Raw genomic sequence first — 27,016 nt, 5'->3', positions numbered from 1 at the left:
GAATGCTGCTGGGAGTGCAGATGGGGGCACGGAGAGATAGCATACATCACTCATACATCAAAACTCAGATAACAAAGGAAACAGCAAAGGAGCAATAAAAAACAAAATGAATAAAACAAGATGACCAAATACATTCGTTTTTACAATAAGTTGTATGGGATAAAATCCCATATCAAAAAACAAAGAATCAGACTGTTTTTAAAAAAACCCACAACTATATGCTTTAACTATCACCTACTCCATGTTGATGACATTCAAATCCCTATCTCTAGTTCTACCTTCCTATGTTTTCAATAGCTTTTGAGACATAGCCACCTGAGATATTCTGTAGGTACTTTAAAATGAACATGTTACTGTTTAAAATGAACACGTCTAAAACTGTATGCATCACAGTCACTTTCAAATTTATTCTATCTTATTTCTTATTATTTCTTATTTCTCTACCTCTGCTAACAGCACCATTCCCTAGGCCAGATACTTTGTAGTCATCTTCAACATCTCTAATTAGCATCCTCCTACCTCCAACTTAATAACACTGCACTGAGTCTTGCTGGTTCTATATTCCTAATATGTGTATTAACCTCTTCTCACCAATCCTATTTGACTGCTGAAGCTCAGGCCACCATATTATACGAGTCTGACCTCCTTCCAGTTTATCCTACATACTGCTGCAAAAGTTACTGTTCAAAATTCTGTTTATCCCATTTCCCTATTTTAAATTATTTAATAGCTACCTATTACCATCAATGGAATCTTCAATGGAATCCTGGGACCTCTCAAAGCGTATTTCAAGACCCAGAGTCAGAATATGTATTTCTTTGTTTCAAAACTTATAATAGGCCTGTTTACATGACCTTGCCATTATTTACACATGTCTACTGTAGTCCCAGTGCACATATTACTCTAAATTTTCAATTGTATAGAACTTCATCTTGCGGAGTATTAAGTTACCCTGTGACTATATTAGTCCTTAAAACTTCCTAGACCTCACTTTATTATTCCTTCGTAAAATTATTCCTGTTTTGCCTTCTCTAAAATAATTATAGGGAACAGTAAATAGAAAATATACTTTAGAGTATTAAAGAACATGAGCTATATCCAGAGACGCAATATTAATAATTTTTAATCACATAGAATAAGAGAAATACTAGAAATGGGCAAATGTTCCAGTTGTCAAAGTGAAACACAGGCTCGTTAAAACCATCTCATGTGCGGCTAGCCCCATGGCTGAACAGTTATATTCACGCGCTCCACTTTGGTGGCCAGGGGTTTTGCCGGTTCATATCCTGGGCATGGACATGGCACTGCTCATCAAGTCATGCTGTGGTGCCAGCCCACATAGCACAACCAGAGGCACTCACAATTATGTACTGGGGGGCTTTGGGGAGAAGAAGGAGGGGAAAAAAAAGATTGGCAACAGATGTTAGCTCAGATGCCAATCTTTAAAAAAATTTTAAAAATTAAAAAATAAGACCATCCCATGCCAAATTAATCCTATTTTTATAGGGCTACCAGGCTATTTGAGATTAAATTGTAGAAAGAGAGAATTTTAATTTTAAAAAAGGTATTTGATAAAGTTAATTGGGGTATTCATGTGGAGAAGATGAAGAAATGTGCATTAGAATATACTGTAACAAATATTAGAATGAGCATTATGAAACTGTTGATACTTGGTTGTTCCTGATCTACAAAAACAGAAATTGCATAAGTGCAAACTAAGAGATTTTTAACTGGTTGATTACTCATATACAAAAAGTATTGAGTTAGAAACAAGGCAATGAGAGGAAGGTCTTGAGTAGAGTATGCTGAAGTGCCTACCTCAGTCCTTGGGGCAGACTGTATTTTCCCATGGTCCCAAGACGGTTACACCTATATATCCCATCCCACAGGCTCTTCTTACAATGTGACTGATAATCCTTCCACAAAGAAATGGAGTCTCAATTCTCCTCCTGCCTTAGATCTGTGTGGGTGCTTATGTCCACCTCAGCCAATGGAGCATGCTACGGGACTTCCAAGGCTAGATCAATAAAAGAATACAACTTCCGACTAGCTTTCTTTTTGTTTTGGGGCATTTGCCCTCGGAACCCAGCCACATGTTGTAAGGAAGTCATGGCCACATGGAGAGACCAGGTGTGGAGTTCTGGCCAACAGCCTCAGCAAAGCCCTTAGCCTACACAGCCAGCATCAACACTAGACAGAGAAGTGAATGAGCATTCAGATGATTCCAGCCCCGAGTCTTTGAATACTCCAGCTGAGGCCCCAGACATCACAGAGCACAGATGAACCAGTTCAGCTGTGCTGTTGGTATTCCTGACCCACAGAAACCATGAGAAATAATAACATTTTAAGCCATGAAGTTTTGTGAGGCAGCAACAGATAATGTAGTCCTTTTATTTTCAACGTTTTTATCAACAACTTCGGGGAAAACAGAGCAAGAGACACACACACACTTACCAAATTAGCAAAGGACAAGACTATGAAGGAATGCCAACAATTTGGATGACAATGTTAGGATTCAAAATTATGTTAAAAGATTACACAGATAGCCTAAAAGTAATAAAATGAACTCTGCCAGAGAGGAAAATATCTATTTAGGTTGATAAGAAAAAAACATAGGGTAGAGGGGAAATGGTTTAAAAGTAATTCATCTGAAAACAACCTGAGAATTTTCACTGACTGATAGCTTAATAGAAAACTATGGTTTATCTCAGCTGGTAAAAAACTATGTTGCTTTAATAAAAATGATGTTCAGATCAAAGTAAGTACTAAAGTCACTACATTCAGACCATGCCCTAATTCTGTTACATTACTTTTTTTTCTTAAATGCATTTTATTCAAACCTTCGTAATAAATATATAGTTACTACCATTTTTATAATGCTTAGTGTGGGCCAGGCACTGTCCAAACGCCTTCTGTATCTTGTAATGTATACTAATTCATTTCATCCTCACAATAACCCTAGAAAGTAGGAACCATTATTATCCCTATCTTATAGACCAGGAAACTGAGGCACAGACTAAGTGACCGGCCAAAGTCCTACAGCTGGTAAGTGGGAGAAGTAGAATGGTATTATATTTTAAATGTGACATGGACAACCAAGAGCACAATCAGGAGGGTAATCACTACGTACAGGGTTGGAAGCCAAGTCCCATAAACAATGATTAGGATAACTGGGTAAGTTTAGTTCGGGGAAGAGAGGGCTTAGAGACACATGAAAGCAGTCCTTCAATGCTTGAAGAATTGAGCAGTGGGAAGAGAACCAGAACTAGGATTAATCCTAGAAATAGGATCAATGGAAAAAAAATTAAAGGAAGAAAATCTGGGTTCAAGAATAAGGAAAGACTTTCTAAATAAAAAAGATTTTCAATGTAAGCTTTCTGTCACTTGAAGTGTTCCAAAAGAAGTTGCATTCTTGGATTTGGAGAGGAGTTGATTTAGAGCTTCTCTAACTATCTGTGGTGAAGGATTGGTTTGGTATTATTTTTTCCCAATCCTTTGCAAACTTGCACTTTTGTTCTACACTATGTTCCATGAGACAAGTCCACTGATCACATGCTTGAATGTTACAGCTATGTCAAATTGTTCAAGAGAGTTTCTAGACATTTATGTTAATTTCTGTACTTATCTCACTGTGGACCAGTAATAGCCTGTAGTCAGGCAGACATCAGGCTGTGGACCAGTTTAAGCAGTACTGCTCTAAGTGACCTTTTTATTTTGGTATCACAATCACCCTGCTGCTCCAGTGACACCCTTGATCATTAAGGAGCAAAGTGTTAAAAGATTTTCTATTTCTTTATTTAAAGAAAAAAGCTATATATTTTCTTCCTTCCCTACCTTAAAATTCTGTTAGTATAGTTAAGTAGCATTTAGGATTACTGAGTGACTGAGTGTTTCAACTCAAATTATACAAATTATAATTTAACAAGAGTATTTTTACTGCTTAAAATAATTTTTAAAACAACACTATTCTCTCAATAATGATCCTAGAAAGAATAAATATATAAGCATAATTATTAAGCATAAACTTAACTACATAATTATATAAAAATACATAAACCTAATCTGTGGGGTTGGGAGGTGGGGTATTTCATAAATCTTACCTATAGATTCAGTGGTGAGGAAAACAAACAAGGCTTGCACTATCCAAGTTTGCAACGTCAACATCTTGCACAGATATTTCTGTAAAGACATGTAATATTATTTTTAATATTTTTCCTCATTACACATAATAAGTTAAGACACAATTTCTAAAACTCTCTTGTTTCCATTGTGTAGCTGTTTTCTAAAAGGTGGTAAAATTCTTATGAGAATGCAGAAAACAAGTCTAAGTCTTCAGAATATTGTTCTTTATTCCTCCTGAAATTAATGCTATGTAAAATATTGCTGGAAAACATAACTTATACTTTAAGAACAATTAAAAGAGCAATTCTGTTTCTTTATTATGTGAAGTCTTGCACTATTAATAAGTACTCTGAGACTGAGAACTTCAGAGAAACAAATTTCTGCATGGCAAAACCCAACATAAGCAACCTCAAAAGATACTTGAGACAATGGAAAAAAGTTTGCAATTCATAGTATGACCAAAATATCCCCTAATATATGAAAAATGCCTATAAATCACTAAAAAATTCCAACATCTAGTAGAAAAACAGGCCAGATGAGTTGAATAGACAATTTATAGAAAAGGAAATACAAGTAACTCAAACATATGAAATGATACTTTCAACCTCACTCATAATAAGAGATGCAAATTAAAATTACCCAGATAGGAATGCAAGATGATACAAATACGCTGGAAAACAATATGGCAGTTCTTTACCAAGTTAAAAGCACATCATAAGGCTCGGCATTTCCACTCCTAAGAATACACCCAAGAGAAATAAAAATATGTGCCCACATGAAGACTTATACTTTATTCGGGAAGGAGCCATTACCTCTATTTTCCAAGGCTATAAGCAAGCCTGCCTTTGCTCTATGGAGAGACACCATTTCTATCTTCTAATATCCTTGAAAAGATAGTCTGAAAAAATGCAGTAAGGGCTTTTGTTCATAAGACATGCAGAAGTGCAAGAGACCCACAGGGAATTGTTTCCTAAAAAATTGTACACTAAAAATTGGTGAATTTTATTGTTTATAAATCAGACCACAATAAAAAACAAACAAAACCTACCCAGACAGGGGGTATAGCCAAAATAAATGAGTGCTTAACTCCTCCAAAAGACATGTACAAGAGTGTTCATGGAAATTTTATTCATAGAAGCTGAAAAGTAGAAGGAACCAAAAATTCATAAACAGCAGAACAGATAAATTGTGGTATATTCAAGTAGTTGAATCACAGCAATAAAAAGAATAAATTACAGGTACTCACAACAACGCGACTGAATCTCACATATGATAGAGAAGAAAGAAACCAGATATAAAAAAGTATATTCTACATGATTCCCTTTATATGAAGTTCAAAAACAGAAAAACGACCTGTGGTAAGAGAGGTCAGAATAGTGGTTATCTTTCTCGGGGGAGAAGAGGACAAAAGAGAGCATTCTGGGATGCTGGACATTTCTATATCTTGATCTGGATAGTAGTAAAAATTCACTAAGCTGTACATTTACGATCTGTGGACTTTATTGTATGTAAGTTGTACATAGTAAACAAGCAAACAAAACAAAAACTATCCCAATATCCTTCTCACCTCTAGTACCAGCAGAAATATAAAAACTAGAGTTATCAACACAGTGTTGTGAGACTATGACATAAAGGCAATCTCATCTACTGCAGGTTATAGTGTAAACTGACATAACCTTCCCAACAAATTGTACACATAAAATTGTGAATTTCATTTTGCGTAAATTAGATTTCAATTAAAAACCAACAAAACCCTATCCAGATAAGGTGAATGGCCAGTTTTGCACTATCACTCAAAATTAAAATATACATATGTTTAAATCTAATGATTTTATTTCCAGTATTTTATCCTATAGATATGAGCAAAACAACACATGTACAAGGTTACTCACTACAACTTTGTTTTTAATAGTAAAAGGCTGAAGCAACCTAAATGTTTGTGAATAGAGGATAGTTAAATTATGGCATATCCAAATACAGTATACAAGTAGCCACCAAAAAAAAATGAGGAAGCTCTATATGTACAGATATGTAATGATATCTAAAATACACTGCTAAGGTACAGAAGAGTATCATTTGCTATTTGTGGGCAAAAACAACAACGAAAAAGAAAACATACACTAATTTCGTTATATATTCATAAAATACCTCCAGAAGGATAAAAATTCAGATACTGGCTGTCACTGGGTGTTTGAGACACCAGAGTGGTAGGGAGACTCTCTACCATACACTCTTTGCACCTTTCCAATGTTGTACCATGTGACTCTAGTACTTAGTCAAAAAATAAATATAATTTCCCTGCAACTAAGATATACAACTATGTACGGGGGAGTTTGGGGAGATAAAGCAGAAAAATAAATAAATAAATAAATATAATTTAAATTAAAAAATACTTCATGTGTAAATTTTCTCTCCTAAATAAAACTTCTTGATGAGGGCTTCACATACTACATTTGGAACACAGTACTCTTTTAATTTAAATACTAACTTGACTTTTTGTACTCCCTAACCACGTAACAGTCACTGTAACAAAATCATTTGATAATGAACTGTTTAGACTGTCTCAGGTAAAGGTATGAAAGAAGTAACTTCCAGGAACCATTTTCCTCCACCTGTTTTATTCCTTACTTTCCAATTTTTTAAGTCTCATATTAGAAAAATCCACCACATCATTCTACTGTTCATCAAAATAACAAAACAAATAAAATATCTTAGTACGTTGGTAGAGTATATGTGGTCATGCCATCCGGACTACTCCCCCTACCAAGTACCTTGTTCACATTGTAGAGAGGTTCCTCTACAGTTCCTTAAAATTGGCAATCTTTCTATCGATGTACTATACTCTCATAAGAAAACAAAAAACCAGAGGTCCCATGAAGGTATTCATGATTTCTTCAAAGCAATTAGATATATCCGAGCAGTGCCATGAAACACAAGTATAACCATGCATCACTTAATGACAGAAATACATTCTGGGAAATGTGTCATTAGGTGATTTCATTGTTGTACCAACATCACAGAGTGTACTTTCACAAACCTAGATAGTATAGCCTACACACCTAGGCTATATGGTACTAATCTTATGGGACTACTGTTGCATACGTGGTCTGTCGTTGACCAAAATGTCGTTATACGGTGCATGACAGTAAAAGCAAAAACGGCAAAGGTAGATTTCACATTTTAACAGTTAGAAAGTAATGTTTCCTTATTTTTTAAAGGATTGTCATTGACACGTGATACAGGAACATCTGATTAAGGAACTTGATTTCATAGTCCAAACTTAAGAGATGGAGACACAGCAATGTTATCTAAAATATTATATGTAATAATAGTCAACTTCATTTTGGGGCTTATCTTGTTTTAAAATTGACAGAATTGACAGTATCTGCTTATTTTTCCTCTCCGTTCATTCTGTTGACAGAAAATATTCAATTTAAGATATATTTCTAGCACTATCCTCTTTCCTCATCTCTTGCAGAAGTTCCTATGCATAGATTACAGCTACATATTGCATACATTAATTTTCCTTGAAATCTGCATGTTATCCTGGCAGCTTCTATGGAGTCAAAGCATGACTACTAATCACATATACAGGGAAGGTTTATTCCAGGAACAGAGTAGTTCTTCTACAGCAGCAATTCCTGTATACCCGGTTCATCACACTCATGTTTTGAAAGGAGCTATAAGATGCATCATAAGTGATTCACTACTATTAATGTTAAAGTAACAAAGTTTATGAATGATTACTTAAAGAAATTAGAACAAATTCAATACTATCCCTATAGTTGTTCATTCTCATTCGCTTTCATTCCCATGGATTTTCTCAGGTGGAAGAAAAAGCAGTGGAGTTATAATTGATAAATATTTAATAGTTTTGCCCTTTATAAATTATTTTTCTTATCTATGGCTTGTGAGTTTTGAGTTTCTGTTCTTTTTATTTTTAATTTGACACAAGAACAGAATGAAAAAGAATGAATAATACATTTAGATTTACATTGCATGTGAGGAAGAATGCTAGTATAAACATTGTTACTATACTAACTTTACTACTATAATTGTAGAATAGCAGATGAACTACAATTGCCAAACAGAAGGCAAAGTAAAATTTGTTGAATGAATTAGCTGAGCAGGGATCAGAATGGGGAAAATTTCAATATGGTATCTTTTACATTTGTTACATTGTACAGTATTACTTTGAACAAACTTGCAAAAAGTTGTTCATGCCTAGACTGTATAAACTAATTATCAAATTATTTAAAATATTATCCAACTCTGCTTTATTCCATTACTAGTAATTATAAATTCATAAGTACTAACACTTGTATACTATTTTACATTACAAAGTGCTTTCATGTAAATTATTCTACTTGATTCTCCTAATATCTTAAAGAAGCAGGTGGGTAAGGCAGGGATTAATGTTTTATTTATTTATTTTTTTTGAGGAAAATTAGCCCTGAGCTAACATCTGATGCCAATCCTCCTCTTTTTTGCTGAGGAAGACTGGCCTTGAGCTAACATCCATACCTATCTTCCTCTACTTTATATGTGGGATGACTGACACAGTGTGGCTTGACAAGCGGGGAGTAGGTCCCCACCTGGGATCTGAATGGGCGAACCCCGGGCCACCAAAGCAGAACGTGCAAACTTAACTGGTGCACCACTGGGCTGGCCCCAACATTTTATTTTTTTAAAGAGTTTATTTTCTTAAAGCAGTTTTAGGTTTACAACAAAACCCAGAGGCAGGTCCAGAGATTTCCCACATACCCTCTGCCCCAACACATGCATAGCCCTCCCATTATCAACATCACTCTCTAGAATGGTACAGTTTGCCAAGGATGAACCTACATTAACACACCATAATCACCCAAAGCCTATAGTTTACCTTAAAGTTCACTCTTGGTGTTGTACATTCTATGGGTTTGGAATGGCAGGAATTAACTATTGGAACTTCACAAAAGAAAAAAACTAGACAAAGTTACTTACCCAAACCACAAAATTAGTAAGTGAAGGAGCAGGGATTTGAAACTAAGTCTTCTGCCTCCAAATGTCATGCTCTTTTTATTGGGTCTCACTGTAACGAGAGGAGAGCCTTGTTCAGAAAGGTGGCTTAGATAACACATTATATGTGTACTTCTTAAATCCCTGCCTGCTATTAAGCTTTCAGGTTTTCAGAAAGTATCCCATTTCAGACTATCTTGTGAGCTTCAGATCACACAGTCCCATAAATACTTGTATAAGAGTGTTCAAACATCCTACTGTTGTTTTGATACATAACTTGGAAACATTATTAGCTCCCCCATGCCTAATCGGAACTTCCCTGAGGTCCAAGTAACATCATAGAAACGTGAAAGGAACATTTTGTTGAATTTGACAAAAGCAGTTAAAGTAAATCCTTAACAGAATCGTACCTTTTGTCTTCCACTACCAGTAACTTAAGGCTATGCCAAACTATTTTATACATAGAGATGTAAAAATTCATTTTAAGATTTGTTCAGTAGTAGGTTAAATTCTAGCATAAGTAGTGGTGGTTCCTCTTCTAAATGTAACAAGATAACTTCAAATTTAGGGAAGGAGTTGAATCCTCCATTATTGTTTTAAACACACTAAGCCTTTGATATAATTTAAGCACATAAGAAATTAAATTTATGACAATATTTTAAAATGCAAAGGAAATACATAATTATTTAAAAATTTACAAATGAATAGAAATTGAAAATATATCACGTGAAAGTCTCCTATAATCCCGAGAGAATTACTGTGAACAATTTAGTGGATAATTTTGTAAAATTTTCAATGTATATACTTATAACTTTATATTGTATAAATATATACTTTCTTATTTTACAAAAACGGGATCACAATAATGTTGTGTAACTTGCTTTTTTCACTTAACATTACATATTGGACATCTAATTCAATACATGAAGATTAATTCTTTGTAGCTTTTCCTCAAATTCACCTTCTCATGCAGGTCTTCCCTGACTACACTCATTACTTATCCCCTCCTTCCCGTTTTTTCTCAATAGCACTTAACACCTTCTGAAATAGGTTGGCAAGCATTTCCTGTAAAGGGCCAGATAATAAAAATTTAGGCTTTGTGGGCCTTAAGGTCTCTGCTGTAACTAGTCAATTCTGTTATTGGTATGAAAAAGCAGCCATAGACAACATGTAAACAAATGGGCGTGGCTGAATTCCAATAAAACTCTATTTACAAAAATAAGATGCATGCCAGATTTGGTCTGCGGACCACAGTTTGCCAACCACTGCTCTAAAACACTACATAGGGGCCGCCCCGGTGGCACAGCGGTTAACTCTGTATCTTCCGCTTCGGTGGCCTGGGGTTCACCGGTTTGGATCCTGGGTGCAGACATGGCTCGGCTCATCAAGCCATGCTGTGGCAGGCGTCCCACATATAAAAAGTGAAGGGAGATGGGCATGGATCTTAGCTCAAGGCCAGTCTTTCTCAGCAAAAAGCAGAGGATTGGCAGCAGATGTTAGCTGAGGGCTGATCTTCCTCAAAAAAATAAAATTTATAACACTATTTAATTTACTTATTTTGCTTATTGTCTGTTATGGGTTGAATTGTGTCCCTCTAAAAACATATATTGAAGTCCCACCCCCCAGTACCTCAAAATGTGACCCTGTTTGGCTGTTGTATATGTAATTAGTTAAGATCTTATACTGGAGTAGTAATACAATATGTATGACTGGTGTCATTATAAGAAGAGACGCATCTGAAGAACGCCATGTGACAACAGAGGCAGAGACTGGAGTGATGCAGCTGTAAGCTAAGGAATGCCAAGGACTGACAGCCACCACCAGAAGCTATGAAGAGGCAATGAAGAATTCTCCCCAGAATCTCGGAAGGAGCTCTGGCCTCTAGAACCTTGAAAGAATAAATTTCTGTTGTTTCAAGCCGCCTAGTTTGCGGTACTTTGTTAACAGTAGCCCTAGGAAACGAATACATTGTCTGTGGCCCCAAAATACAATGTAAGCAAACGAGGCGGGAAATTTTGTCTGTTTTGTTCCCTGTTATATTCCTAGCATCTAGAATCATACCCAGCATAATAAGTACTTAATATTATTTTCTGGATGAACACACTGACTCCCTTGCTGCGAGCAGGTGCATAATATATTTATTAGTGTATAAATACTCTATAATTTAACCAGTCCCAAGTCTTTGCATGGACATAAGCTTTCATTTCTCTTGGGAAAATACCTAGGAGTAGAATAACTTAGTCATATGGTAGGTGTATGTTTAGCCACATCCTCTTTTGGTAATGCGTCTCTTCAAATATTTTGCTCACTTTTTAACTTGGTTTGTTGCTTTCTCATTATTATGTTTTGAAAGTTTTAAAAACATATTCTGGATATAAGGTATTTATTAGAAAATTGGTATGTACACATCTTCTTCCAACCTGTGTCTTGTCTTTTCATTCTTTTAACGGTGTTTTTAAAGAGCACAAGTTTTCATTTTAATCAAGTCCAATTTATCAATTAGTGCTTTTGGTGCTGTATCTAAGAAATCTTTGCCTAACCCAAAGTCTCAAAGGTTTTCTCCTATATTTTCTAGCTAAAAGCTTTAGTTTTAGGGGCTGGCCCCGTGGCCGAGCAGTTAAGTTCGCGCGCTCCGCTGCAGGCGGCCCAGTGTTTCGTTGGTTCGAATCCTGGGCGCGGACATGGCACTGCTCATCAAACCACGCTGAGGCAGCATCCCACGTGCCACAACTAGAAGGACCCACAATGAAGAATATACAACTATGTACTGGGGGGCTTTGGGGAGAAACAGGAAAAAAATAAAATCTTAAAAAAAAAAAAAAGCTTTAGTTTTAGGTTTTACATTTAGGTCTCTGAACTATTATAAGTTAACTTTTATATATGTTATGAAGTAGAGATTCAAGTTCATTTTGTTACGTGTGGATAACCAATTGTTTCAGAACTATTTGTTGAAAAACTATCCTTTCTCAAGTGAATTGCCTTTACACTTCTGTCAAAAATCAGTTGTCCATATATGTATGGGTCTATTAATGTACTCTCTACTCCAGGGGTGGGCAAACTTTTAAAGGGCCAGAAAGTAAATATTTTAGGCTTTGTACGCTATAGGGTCTCTTGGAACTATTTAATCTGCTATTGTCACACAAAAGCAGCCACAGATAGTACATAAACAAAGTGGTGTGGGTGTATTCTAACAATATTTACCTGTGGGCTGTAACTTCCCAACTCCTGGTCTATTCTGTTCCATTGACCTATGTGCTTATCTTTATGCTACTAGTATACTGTCTTGGTGACTGTAGCTTTATAAGTCATCAATGTAGCTTTATAAGAAATTAATGTTCTGTGTGTACTTAAAAAGCACAGCTGTTACTGGGTGGAGTGTTACATAAATGTCTATCAGGCCAATTTGGTTGATACTGTTGTTCAAATCTTCTACATTCTTAGTAATTTTCTGTCTACTCCCTCTATCAATTATTGAAAAAGAGGTAGTGAGATCCCCAAATATAAGTGTGGCTTTATTTATTTCTCCTTGCAGTTCTCAGTTTTTGCCCCATGTATTTTGAAGCTATGTTATTAGGCACATAATTATTAGTTCCTCTTGATGAACTGACTTTTATTATTGTGCAATAATGTTCTTTACCCTCAGTAACATTCTTTGCTCTGAAATCTACTTTGAAATCATTATAGCCAATCCAATTTTCTTTTCATTAGTGTTATCATGGTATATCTTTTCCCATCCTTTTAGGTTTAACCTGCTTGTTTCTTCATATTTAAAGAGTATTATTTTTGGTGGGTGGCAGACAGTTGCATCTAATCTGACAATTTCTGCTTTCCAATTGGGTATTTAATTTACTTACATTTAATATTACTGACACAGGTAGGTTTAAAGCTATCATCTTCATATTTGTTTTCTACTTAGTTTTTTGTTTCCCTTGTCTTCTTTTTCTCTTTATTTTTAACTAAATATTTTTTATGATTTCCATTTTGTCTTCCTTGTTGGCTTATAAACTATAGTTCTTTGTTTTGTTATCTTTGTGGTTGCTTTAAGGTTTACAGTATACATCTTTAACTTATCACAGTCTATCTTCAAGTGATATTATACCACTTCATGCATAGTAAAGTATACATGCATACCTCAAAGATATTGTGGGTTTGGTTCCAGACCACCACAATAAAGCAAATATTGCAATAAAGGAAGTCACACAAATTTTATGATTCCTAGGGCATATAAAAATTACATTTACACTATAGTCTACACTGTAGTCTATTAAATGACTAACAGCATTATGTCTAAAAAAAGTACACACCTTAATTAAAAAATACTTAACTGCTAAAAAATACTAACCATCACCTGAGCCTTCAGTAAGTCGTAATCTTTTTGCTATTGGAGGGTCTTGTCTCGATGCCAATGGCTGCTGACTGATCAGGGTGATGGTTGCTGAAGGTTAGGGTGGCTGTAGCAATTTCTTAAAATAGACAACAATGAACTCTGCTGCACTGATTTATTCTTCCTTTCATGAACAATTTCTCCACAGCATATGATGGTATTTGATAGCATTTTACCCGCAGTAGAAATTCTTTCAAAATTGGAGTCAATTCTCTCAAAGTCTACCACTGCTTTATCAACTAAGTTTATGTTATATTCTAAATCCTTGTTGTCATTTCAATTATCTTCACAGCATCTTCACCAGAAGTAGATTCCATCTCAAGAACCATTTCCTTTGCTCATCCATAAAAAGTAAGTCCTCATTCATTAAGGTTTTACCATGAAACTGCAGCAATTCAGTCACATCTTCAGGCTCCACTTCCAATTGTATTCTCTTGCTGTTTCTACCACATCTGCAGTTACTTCCTCCATTGAAGTCTTGAAACCCTCAAAATCATCCATGAGGGTTGAAATCAACTTCTTCCAAACTCCTGTTAATGATGGTATTTTGACCTCTTCCCATGAATCACTAATGTTCTTAACGGCATCTAGAATGGTGAATCCTTTCCAGAATGTTTTCAATTTACTTTGCCCAGATCCATCAGAGGAATCACTATCTATGAAAGCTATAGCATTACGAAATGTATCTCTTAAACAATAAGACCTGAAAGTTGAAATTACTCCTCGATCCACAGGCTGCAGAATGGATGTTGTGTTAGCAGGCATGAAAACATTAATCTCATTATACATCTCCATTAGAGCCCCTGGGTGACCAAATGCATTATCAATGAGCAGTAATATTTTGGAAGGAATCCGTTTTTCTGAACAGTACATCTCAACAGTGGGCTCAAAATATTCAGTAAACCATGCTGTCATCCAGGCTTTGTTGTTCCAATTATAGAGCAGAGGCAGAATAAATTTAGCATCATTCTTAAGGGCCCTAGGATTTTCAGAATGGTAAATGAGCACTGGCTTCAACTTAAAGTTACCAGCTGCACTAGCCCCTAACAAGAGAGTCAGCCTGTCCTTTGAAGCTTGGAAGCCAGGCACTGACTTCTCTTCCCTAGCTATAAAAGTCCTAGATGGCATCTTCTTCCAAAATAAGGCTGTTTTGTCTACACTGAAAATCTGTTTTCTAGTATAGCCACCTTCATTAACTATTTTAGCTAGATCTTCTGCATAACATCCTGCAGCTCCTACATCAGCACTTGTGGCTTTACCTTGTACTTTTATGTTATGGAGACAGCTTCTTTCCTTAAACCTCATAAACCAACCTCTGCTAGCTTCAAACTTTTCTTCTGCAGCTTCCTCACCTCTCTCAGCCTTCACAGAATTGAAGGGATTAGGGTCTTGCTCTGGATTTGCTCTGGATTAGGCTTTGGTTTACGGAAATGTTGTGGCTGGTTTGATCTTCTATCCAGACTGCTAAAATGTTCTCCCTATCAGCAATAAGACTGTTTTTCTTTCTTATCATTTATGTATTCACTGGAGTAGCACTTTTAATTTCCTTCAAGAACTTTTCCCTGGCATTCACAACTTGGCTAACTGTTTGGCACAAGAGGCCTAGCTTTCAGCCTGTCTTGGCTTTTGACACATCTTCCTCACTAAGCTTAATCATTTCTAGCTTTTGATTTAAAGTGAGAGATGGGTGACTATTCCTTTCACTTGAATACTTAGATGCCACTGTAGGGTTATTAACTGGCCTAATTTCAATATTGTTGGGTCTCAGGGAATAGGGAAGCCCAAGGAAAGGAAGAGAGATGGGGGAATGGCGGATAGGTAGAGGAGTCAGAACGCACACAACATTTTATCAACTAAGTTTGTCTTCTTCTATGGGTGCTGTTTGTGGCACCCCAGAACAATTATAACAGTAACATCAACAAACACTGATTACAGATCACCATAACAAATATAATAATGAAAAAGCTGGAAATACTGCAAGAATTACCAAAATGTGACACAGAGACACAAAGTGAGCAAACGCTGTTGGAAAAATGGCATCAATAGACTTGCTTGACACAGGGTTGCCACAACCATTCAATTTGTAAAAAATGCAGTATCTGCCAAATGCAATATAGCTAAGCCCAATAAAGTGAGGTATACCTATACGAGAGTATGCATCCAATTCTCCCCTCTTGACCTTTGTGCTATTTTTGAAATACAACTTAATTTTACATATGTTATAAACTTCACATGCACTTCACAAATGTTATAAACTATATTGTTATTATTTTCGTTTAAAGAGTCACTTATTTTGACTTAAATAATATGAAAATCTGTATATTTACTGATGTAGTTACCATTTCCAGAGTTTTTCATTCCTTTACATAGACCCATGTTTCCATCTGATATTTTCCTTCTGCCTGAAGGACTCCTTTAGCTTTTTCTGTGTGTGAGTCTGCTAGTGATAAATTCTTTGTTTTTGTATATCTAAAAAACTTTATCATTTTCACAGATATTTTCAACTGAGTATAGATTCTTGATTGATAGTTTTTTTCTTTCAGTACTTTAAAAATGTAGCTCCACTAACTTCTTACTTGCCTTGTTTTCTAATGAGAAATTTATCCTTATCTTTGTTCTTTTGTATAAAATGTCTCTTTTTTTCCCTCTGGATGTGTTTAAGTTTTTTACAGCTAGTTTCATTATTACTTTTGAGCAATCTGATTGTGAGGCACCTCAGTGTAGTTTTCATCTTGTTTCTTGTGCTTAGAGTTTGTTGAACTTCTTAGATCTGCTGATTTACAGTTTTTATCAAATCCAGAAAAATTCTGGCCTTTATTTCTTTAAATATATTTCTGTCTCTGCCACTCCTTCTCCCACCCTTGAGAACTCCAATAACCATGTATATCAGGACGTCTACAGTACTCCCACAGCTCACTGATGCTCAGTTCATTTTTTTTTCTTTTCTTCTCTGTGTTTTGTTTATGATAAAACTGCTGGTCTTTAAGGTTACTGATCTTTTCCTCTGCAATGTTTAATCTGCCATTAATCCTAACTAGTGTATTTTCATCTCATACATTGTATTTTTCATCTCTAGAAATTCAGTTTGGTTCTTTTTCATATATTCTATAACTCTACTCAACTTTTTGAACATAGAATACAGTTATAACAATTGTTTTAATTAATGTCTTTGGTGATTCTAACATCAGCTCTGTGCTAGATTTGATTGATTGATTTTTCTCCTTATACATTGTATTTTCATGGTTCTTTGCATGTCTGGTAATTTTTGACTGGATGTCAGACATTGTGAATTTTACCTTGTTGGGTGTCAGATATTTTTGTATTCCTATAAATACTCTCAAACTTTGTCCTAGGACACAGTTCACTGGAAACAGGCTGTATTCTTTCAGGTCTTGCTTTTAAGATACACTGGGTGGGACTGGAGAAGTGATTATTCTAGGGCTAATTACTCCCTGCTACTGAGATAAGACCCTTTTGTGTACTCTATCCAATGTTCATGAATCAAGATGGTCTCCAATCTGGTTGGTGAAGACCCGCACCATTCCTGACCCTATGGAAACACCAAGCACAGTTATCTCTAATCCTTTCAGGAGGTTCTTTCCCTGGCCTTCAGTAGTTTCTTCACACATATGCACTGGTCAGTACTCAGCTGAATAGTTGAAGGGGACCTCTGAATCTTTCAAGAGTTCTCTTGTTTCAAGAACTGCAAGAGTTCTTCAGTATCCTGTTCTGTGAACTCCAGACTTCGGTGTCCCTAGCCATCCCTTCGACTCAAAGAGTGTCCACTGAGCTTAGCCTGGATTTCCCCTACCTGTGCCATGGTCTGAAAACTCTTTCAAGGTAGTAGGCTAGTGCAATTACAGGGTTCACATTATTTGTTTCCCATCTCTCAAGATCCATTTCCTTTTATCATCCAGTGTCCAGTGTCTTGATTATCATTGTTTCATGTATTTTTCTGTTTTATGGTTGTTTTAGACAGGAGAGTAAATCTTATCCTTGTTACACCTTTTGGCCAGAAGTGCAAGTTGCATAGTCATATGAATATCAAATCAAAAAAGGATTACACAATGAAAACTACTGTCAAACTATTTGAATATTGGTGTGAAAAAGCCTAATTAAAGTATTTGCAAATTTATTCTTGCAATGTATTTGAAAACCAAACTAAACCATAAATAATAACAAGTATTTAGCCTAAAAATACAAGTATGGTTCAACATAAAAGATATCAATGTTACCCACTATATTTATTAATAAAGAAGAAAACTACACAATCATTCCAACAGACACTTGAAAAGCATCTGATAATACTCAACAACTGTTCACTTAAAACTTAAAAACAACAAAGTGCCAGAAACTAAGACTGAAAGAGACCATTCCTATCTTGATGAAGTATAACAAACACAAAAGGATGGACTCTGGAATCAGACTGCCTGTGTTCAAATCCCAACTCCTCTATTTTTTGTAAAACATCTTAGGCAAGTTATTTCATATCCTTTGCTTTCATTTTCCTTATCTGTAAAAATGAGGATAACACCATCGCTTACCCACATACACCTAGGACTTTTGTGAAGATTAAATAAGTCAATACACATAAATTATTTAGAATCTGTCTGGCTCATAGTATGTACTTAATAAATTTAAAAAGCTGTTATTATCAGTGCAGTTCTTGCTGTTGCTGCCACAGTACTTTATCAGAAACCTATAATTAACATCATATTTAAAGATAAAAATTAGAAGCATTCCTATTAAAGTCAGGATTCAAAGAAGATGCCTGGAGTCATCACTTATTCAACACTGTTCTAGAGGGCTTAACCAAGAATATAATAAATAAATAAAATATAAACATGAAAAAAGAAAAACTTATAGATGATATGATCACTTATCAAGAAAAAGAATGAGAATCAAATGACAAACTATTTGGACTATTGAAAGTTTAACATAATAGTTGAACAAAAGATCACAAGAAAATATGGCTGTCCTATAGTAACAACTAATTAGAAAATGTAATAGAAAAAATCCTATTCACAATAACATCAAAAACTATAATATATCTAGGAAAAGATCGACTCAGAACTATAAAAGAACTTTATGGAGAAAACTATAAAACCTTACTAAAAGGTTCATTAGTAAGATCTAAATATTATGGGATGAAAAAAATATATATATAGTAGAGACATCATTTCTTCACAAATTAACATATTAATGCAATATAATTTTAACCCAAATTGCAAAGTGGTTTATTATCATACTTTACAAACCAATTTAAAATTTCACATAAAATATTAGAGAATAGCCAAAAGCCAATTTTCAAAAAGAATAAACAGAGTACTTGCTGTACCATCTATTAATACATACTATAAAGTTACAGTAATTAAAACATGGCATTGGGAGGCCTGCCCTGTGGCACAGCGGTTAAGTTCACATGTTCCGCTTCGGCGGCCCAGGGTTCGCTGGTTCAGATCCCGGGTGTAGACATGGCACTGCTCAGCAAGCCATGCTGTGGCAGGCGTCCCACATATAAAGTAGAGGAAGATGGGCATGGGTGTTAGCTCAGGGCCAGTCTTCCTCAGCAAAAAGAGGAGTATTGGCAGCAGCTGTTAGCTCAGGGCTAATCTTCCTCAAAAAACAAAAATAAAAAAAACCCCAAAACATGGAATTGGCATAGTAATAGACAATTAAATCAATGGCACAAAACAAAAAGTCCAGAAACAGACGCAAGGATATATTAGAATTTAATATATGTGATTTTAAAAAAAGTATCTCATATCACTAGGAAAATAAAGGACTATTCAACAAATAGTACTGGAACAACTGGCTCCACAAGCAAAAAAATAAAGAGCCCTACTTCATCAGATGCATATACTCCAGACTGATTAAGGACCTAAATGCAAAAGTAAAATTTTAAGAGTATTGGAAGAAAATACAGAGTATGCTTATGACCTTAGAGTTACAGAAGGCTTTTTACAAATTATCACTGACTGTTTTAGACATACGAAAAGTTTAAAGACTACTTCTTTAATGACCATCCGTGTTCTCACCATAGCTTAAGAAATAAAACATTACAAACATAGTTGAAGCCAAATAAACAGTTCCTGCACTTCAGAAGTTCAAAGTTTAGAGAGGTAGAACATACACAGAGTACTAGAGGAACACACAGAATACCCAATTCAGAGAGGAACCAGAAGAGCCCAGCTATGAAATTAAGAGTAAAGGCTTTCTAGACAAAGAAAACAGAATACATATGAGCTATACAGCATCTTTGATTCTAACTGTCAAATGAAGATTACCAACAGCAAAATCCCAGCACACACCAGTCTACAAACCAGAGCAGTGCTATCTGAAACACAGCTCTGAGGAGTTTACTCTGTGTTAGGGGCTGGGGGTAGGGAATACACACAACAGAACATCCAAACAAAAACAGACTGTACGGAAGACAGATATGAAATGCACTACTCAGAAGTAATGATGAAACCGATCTACTTTAGGGCAAAGCATGAAACTGATTAGTTTGAGTAAAGAAAAAATAAAAATTTAGAGGCAGAATATTCAAATTTTAACAGGGCAAGGGATTTATCGTGCTGAAAGAAATGAAGCTCCTGCTCTGGATATGTACACATGCAGCTTTAAAACAATAATCTCTATTATAGCCACATTTCCATAGATGTAGATCTCCTATTCATGATTAAATAGCTAACTCATTTCTCATTAAATCTCACTAAGATATACTAGATAGACACAGAATAAAAAAAGAAACTGTAGCTATTGTGACAATATTATAAGTGCTTCTGAAGCATTTTACATTATTGACCATCTCTGCTTCTTGAATTTCTCCTATCTCCTGGCTTCTATGTAATCATATCAAGTGGTTGAATTCTTTGCTTTATCTACTTTACTATCTCCTTTACTGAATTCTCTGCTAGGTTTTACCTCCTGACTATGAACATACCCCAAAGTATCTGGCATCTACTATTCTTTTAAAATACCAACATCTTGAAAACATATGACTTCCACTATTACCTTCAAACAAAATAATTTCAAGAATTCTGGCTGGGACCTTTCTTTTAACTTCAGTTACATATCTTAGAAATTCTGCCTCTGACTCAAATAAATTTAACAGGTCTAAAAACCACACACACACACATACACAGGGTCACGCACACTATGTACATAAATGCACACGTTTTTTTCAATCACAGTACTTATCTTTTTCCCTCATCTAAAAATACTCACCCTTCTTGAATTGCCTAAGTCAACAGGGTCCATTGTTGTCTCTTACCTGTCTATTACATTAAGCTTTTCTCAGTTACAAATCTTATGCAGTCTTCTTTCATAATGTCTTTCCCATTTGTCTCCTCTTTTCTACCTAATTTAGGCATTGATCACCTCATTACTTACAACTGCCTTCCTGCTTCCAGTCTCTATCCTCCTTCCAAATCAGTCTGAACGTTATTGGTGGATGAATCTCTCTAAAACACTACTTTAAACTTGTCACTGTTTTTCTCAAAAGCTTTTTAAAGGGAGAATAATAATGCCAAGTATTTTAGCTATTTAAGAACCTAAAAATTTGGCTTCAGTGTGCCTGTCCAATCTATCTTCTCCAATACTTAAAGTCCATTCTAAAAAACACCCCTCTACTCAGACTTTTCCCCCAAGCTACTCCACCACTATACTTCTAGAGAATAGCAAGCAATCTGGTTTCCACTCTAATCATGCTGAAATTATTTTTGTAGTTTCCCAAATGCAAAGCAAATATTTAAGCTCTTCATTTTACTTGACCTCACCATGCCATTCACAATTTGATCTTACCTTTTGTTCCCTTACTAGCCACCCCTATGGACTCCAAGCTCAAGTCACAGCAAATGACTAGACTTTCTCTAACACACTTATTTCAGAGTCTGTGCTTCTCCATATGCTATTCCCTGCCTCTAGAATGTCTTTTCCTGGATTCTGCTTTACACTGTTTATAACTCAGATGGAAACATCATCTCTTCTGTGGAATTTCCCAACTCTCGCAAACATCTTTGCTCCCAATGCACTTGTATATAGTTCCCTAATAGGATTCATACCACTGTACTGTAATTGTTTATGTCTTGATATCCTCAGAATCCAACAGTCATGTTCAACATAACGACATTTCGGTCAACAACGGACTGCATATATGATGGTGGTCCCACAAGATTAGTACCATATAGCCTGTGTAGTAGGCTATACCATCTAGATTTGTGTAAGTACATTCTATGATGTTCGCACAATGATGAAATCGCCTAAGGACATATTTATTAAACCATATCCCTGTCGCTGAGGCACAATTAAGAGTGGGTTTTAAAAGACCCACTGGTATGGCCATATTATTCCAGTTACTGTCACTCAAGTATACTATACGAAGAGGCAGTATACGTATCATGGTTAAGAGCTTAGATTCTGAGGCCAGGCTGTCTAGATATGAATTTTGGATCTACCACTTATGAGTTGTGTGGCACTGGGAAAATTAATTAACCTCTCTGTGCCTTGGTTTCCCTCTTTGTAAAAGGAGGATAATAAGATCTGTTTTGTAATGTTATGAGGATCAAATGAGTTACTACAGGGAAAATGTATTAATGTATTTTACACCAGTCAGAGTAGTGACTGGCATAAAATAAGCATTACATATGTATTGGCTATTATAATTAACATACCTTGGTTATTTCCTACCCTTTCCACATAGACCTCTATTCGGAATGGGCTCCGTTCATTTTTCCCTTTACCCAGTCTTACCCAGGTTTCAAGGCTGATTTCTGGTAAATCCTTTAATCATTCCAACCCTTAAACGATCACTCCCTAATTTAAGTATCTATAGCATTTTCTCTAACATTCTGCATTTAATTAAGACTGCCTTGCATCCTTGTAATTTTTCACGTAACATTTGTCAACCCAATTTCTGCAAACCCTTCGTAGGTCCTGATGACATCTCGTGCATCTTTGTGAGTTCCTAGAGCCAGCAGTAAGTGCTTAGTATCTGTTGTGTAAAGTAATAAAGCTCAGCAGAAACATCAGCTTGATCATACTGCCTTTGCAATCAAAGAAATGGAGAAGACTGTGAGAACATTCCATGCTTCTTGGAGCCAAGATGCAAATGTATCAGGGCCAGGGAATTCTCGCACTAAAACGAAAAGCTCTGAAATAGCTTCTGGGGGGGGAAAAACCTTCCCTGTAGAGTAGTTATGGGGAGTCCTTTCGTTCCCAAACCACTCTGTAATAGTGTATCCTCTATGACAAATGTGTCAGCAGGACAAAACGATTGAGAGGACAGGATTTGGAATTACGCAGATGAAGGTTTCACAGGGACCCTTTGCCTCAGTTTCCTTCTCTCAAAGGTGGGTATTGTTATTTTAACACCTACTTTACAGGTATATACAATCACATTCACCCTAACATTTAACTGAAGCACAAATTCTCCTGGGAAAAATTTTAAAGAAACTGAAAACACTGCAATTCATAAATAAAAATGAGGACACTGAACACATTTTTCAGAAGAAAACATATTAAATTAGCTGGCAGCAGTAGTTATAATATTCCAAATCACCTATGAGAAAATTAAACACCTACAGTATTGTCAATTACACAGATTTGAGAAGGGGGGAAAATTCCACTACAAAAATTATCCTCTTTTTCTGACATTTTCTCCATCCCGTAATTTTTTTCTTTCACTTGTGATTAAAAACAAGTATTCAAAATTATCCCAGAAGAGAAATATTTGCAAAGCACAATTTAACTTAATACGAAGTTGGTTCTATAAATGTAGTATTCCAATTTAGAACCGAAATATACTTCCAAACAAGAATTAACAAGAACTTAAGAAATGAAGATAATGGCGAACAGCTCATATGATGATCTGAGTCAGTAATTTCAAATTAAGAGTTGTTCCAACTTGACGCTGGCGGTCATACAGTCTAAAGGGTTTGTTTACAGCACTGACTAAACCAAACACTCCAATCTTTTAGAAGATTCCTCCTGGCACTCCAACAATTAATTATTTTGAAGCAGTATAATTGCTGAAATGCCCAATACTACACAAATTAAACCGAAATGGATTTCCTCCTGAAGGAAAAAAGAACAAAAGCGACAAGTCTTATTTTGAACCTGTGATATTTTTTCAGTTTGGGGTTATGAATAAAATGCTGTCCGTCTACCAAAAAACAGAACTTTGCTGCTTGGCATAACCTTTAAGCTTGGGGGAGGGGGTGAAGTTCTAAAGACCTGGATTGGGAGCCTTTAGGATACAGCGGTCTGCGGGATTCATTAGGACCGGCACACAATAAAAGATCAAAAGAAGGAAACAGACGTTAGTTAAGAACGTTAATAAGTACGGTGAACTTTCGGCAATGTTGAAACGTTACAATTTAAGGATGAAAAGATGGCTTTGGGAAAAGGAAATTAACCTTCGGGGAGAAAATGAAGAGTCCAGCGCGGGGCTAGTGGAATTTAAGGGGAGACGGAAAGAAGATTGTGGAAAAAGCAGGGATTTGGTAACCAAAAAGGAGTATGATCCAGAAGGTAGTCTTGGGGCGGGGGCGTGTGTGCGTGGTGTGTTGGAGGTAAGGTTTGTACCTAAGGTCGAGAAACGAGGTGACAAAGTTGGGGAAATCAAATTCGGAGGTGTGGGAACCGGGAGAGGAAGGAATGCGGGAATTTCCAGGCTGGGGCGAATAAGCCCGGGCCGTGCGCGGTGTCGGGGCGCCCCTCTCCCGGGAACGGGGGCCCCCGCGAGGGCCCCCAGTTCCCGGCCGGTCGGCCCCGACCGAGCCCTTACCCTTCCGCTACATGGCCCTCCGCCCCAGCCCGGCCCCTCCTCACCTCAGGCCGCGGCGCCTCGCTCCTCCACGTCTCCACAGCGCACGTCCCCCTCAGCGCCAGGCCGGGCTGGGCCCGTAGGCCGGCCGGCCGCGGCCCCCAGCTCAGCGGCGCCCGAGCGTTCTCCTCGCGGCTCCGCGGGCCTCTCGGTTCTTCGCCCCGGCTCGGGCTGGCTCCAGGCTCCTTCCCGCAGACGCGGCACGCAAGCCTCCTCCCACCGCGGGGCGATCTGCCCCCCTGAGCCCGCCCCGCGGCGCCCTCGGCGCGCCCCGCCCACGGGCTTGGGGCCTGCACGCCCATTGGCCCCCGCGAGACCCGGCACGCCCGGGCATTGGCCCAGCGGCCACCCGTCGGCGAGGGGGCGGGACGCTAGGCGGCTGCGATTCCCGTAACGCGGCTCCCGGCGTCCCGGATTCCGGTGGCAGCGCCCGCGTCGCCTCTCCCAGACGAGATCGAAGGGTTCCCCCCACCTCCTCTCTGCGGGCGGAAGGAGCGGAATGTTCCATTTTCCCGTGGAATAACGGGGTCGTGAACTGAAGGTCGGGTTCTGCCCGCGCCGGCCGCCCTGCCTTCTCGCCGCGGCTCCTTCGGCCTCCCTTGGCGACCTTCCGCGAGGGACTCAGAGCCGCGAGGGACCGCCGGGCACCCTTGGGGACAGAGAAGGCGTGGGACCTCCTCGGGAAGAGTGAAGGGCTCGGTGGTCGTGACTCCACAGGAGATCACCGCAGATTGTGGCAGTGGAGGCTTCGGTCCAAGTCTTATGTAAACGGACCTTACTTAATACTATATATATTTTTAAGTTAGTAAATGAGTTTGGGTGTGATTTATCATTGAACCCCAGAGCTGGTGACGCGCCAAGAAACTAGTTTTTCTTTGCGGGTTGTACCTTCCAATCTGTGATAAAAATACCGAGTAAAAACCAATTTCATTACATTCTCCTACCCCCAGCCTGTAAAAGGGCCCTTCAGGCTCACTTTGATGTATTTTTTTCCCAAAACAAGATGAGAAGCTTAAAAGATAAGGGGGGGGGGGGGGGGGGTGTGTGTGTGTGTGTGTATAAAGAAGCACACCCGAGGCCGGGGCCTTTTGTGGAAGAATGGCAGGCTATAGGAGGAGAATAATGGTTTAATGGGCTTGGACAAATTATACCCATAAATTAACAGACAATTATAAGGTTCTTCATTATATTGAGGATTCAGATAGAGTGAAACATAAACCAAATTATGATGTCTTAGTTGTTGACCAGATAATTCTTAAAAGACACGGAAAAGTGGGCCTGCTATGTGTCATGCTAAAGAAGTCCCAGGCAAGCTTGGGGATGGTGCTGCAGGGGAGACAAGGCTCCGTTGCATTCAGCTCTTGCTGCTCCCTGTCATCCTATATCTAACCTACAGAGTGTGACTGGATCGTGTTCTAGTTTGGCCATTTATATAGATGTTTATTTTAAAACAAACTTTGAGGGGCCGCCCAGTGGCAGAGTGGTTAAATTCACGCGCTCCAGCGGCCCCGGGTTTTGCGACTTCGCATCGTGGGTGCAGACCTAGCACTGCTCATCAAGCCATGCTGAGGCGGTGTCCCACAGAACCAGGAGGACCTACAACTAGAATATACAACTATGTAATGGAGGGCTTGGGGGAGAAGAAGAAAGAAAAGATTGGCAACAGATGTTAGCTCAGGTGCCAATCTTAAAAACAAAAAACTTTTGAAGGATTTTGTTAAATTAAAAAATTTATTTAGATCTAGTGAACATTTATTCAGCGCAATGTATAGTGGTTGTATACTTTTTGGTTCCAAATTGCCTGTATTTGAATCCTGGTGCTACTAATGCCTCTGTCTGTGACCTTGGGCAGCAATGTACCAAGCTAATAGGATTGCTGCAAGAGTTAAATGAGTTAAAATACATGAAGTGCTTGGCACATAGGTGCTCCGTAAATGTCAGCTCTTATCATTATTGAATGTCCACTATGTCAGTGCTTCCCAAACCTTTTGCATCACAGCATATATTGAAAATGATGCTATTTCAGTGGCATGGAGTAGACAGAAGGAATCACTCTCTCACAGCACACTAGGCTGCCTTGCACACTGGTCAGGAAAGCAAGGGACTGAATGAGCCCTTTTGTGGATATCTTAGTGTTGGCTTAGCCTGGCCCTAACCCCTAAGAAACTCACAATTTGTGGGAGTGGTTAAAGTCCTAGGCTAAAAGAATGAGTCAATATTGGAGAAAGATTTTTCAGAACAGCAAGAGCCCTTCTCCCCTCAGCTAGAATTACATGACTTTACAGATACCTCTGTAGGGTATTGGCCCTGAAATGATCACTTTCAAGTTAAGGATTTGTCATTAGAAAGCCCTGTCAAAAGGTAAAGATAAGTGAGGAAAAGTGACATACCAATCGAGAACTTTCCATTTATACCTTGGGACCATTTGAGAATTTAGATATGTCAAAAGCAGAGGGTGGGGAACTTGTACTGTGAGAGGGCAACATGAGGACGCTGAGGTTACTTGAGAGTAGGTGAACAAAGCTAGGAAAAAATGCTACAGAAGCAAGGTGATAAATGTTGAAGACAAACTTTGCCTGCCTTGCATTCTATTTAAATCTGGCCCTGACCAGGAAGTACGTGGATAGCCATTTACTTCCTTGCCTGTGCCCAGTTGTGTTTCTGAAACTCTGTGTCAGCGTTGG

General features: G+C 37.6%; 1 protein-coding gene across 12 annotated transcripts in view; it reads right to left on the bottom strand.

The window, feature by feature from the left end:
• The window catches only part of IL6ST (interleukin 6 cytokine family signal transducer), a 59,918-nt gene extending 35,309 nt beyond the window's left edge, over nt 1–24,609 (bottom strand). For 4 of the 12 annotated variants that reach the window (XR_011430116.1, XR_011430117.1, XM_005604257.4 and 1 more), the window contains exons 1-3: nt 24,338–24,609; nt 9,106–9,193; nt 4,101–4,179 (exon numbers count right to left, since the gene is read on the bottom strand). Coding sequence is in view for 8 of the 12 variants with exons in the window: in XM_005604257.4 (XP_005604314.1) it covers nt 4,101–4,164 (64 nt within the window). In the remaining 4 variants the exon portion in view is untranslated. Of the gene's footprint in view, nt 1–4,100; nt 4,180–5,170; nt 5,261–9,105; nt 9,194–13,462; nt 15,493–24,337 lie in introns of those variants that run through there. The other 8 variants (XR_011430115.1, XM_070245846.1, XM_005604255.4 and 5 more) reach the window with 7 other exon arrangements.
• Nucleotides 24,610–27,016: the final 2,407 nt, after the last annotated feature.

The sequence above is a fragment of the Equus caballus genome, chromosome 21, assembly GCF_041296265.1.
Source record: "Equus caballus isolate H_3958 breed thoroughbred chromosome 21, TB-T2T, whole genome shotgun sequence".
Lineage (NCBI taxonomy): Eukaryota > Metazoa > Chordata > Mammalia > Perissodactyla > Equidae > Equus > Equus caballus.
The sequence above is the reverse complement of the archived record's forward strand: the minus strand, read 5'-3'. Positions and strand labels throughout refer to the sequence as shown.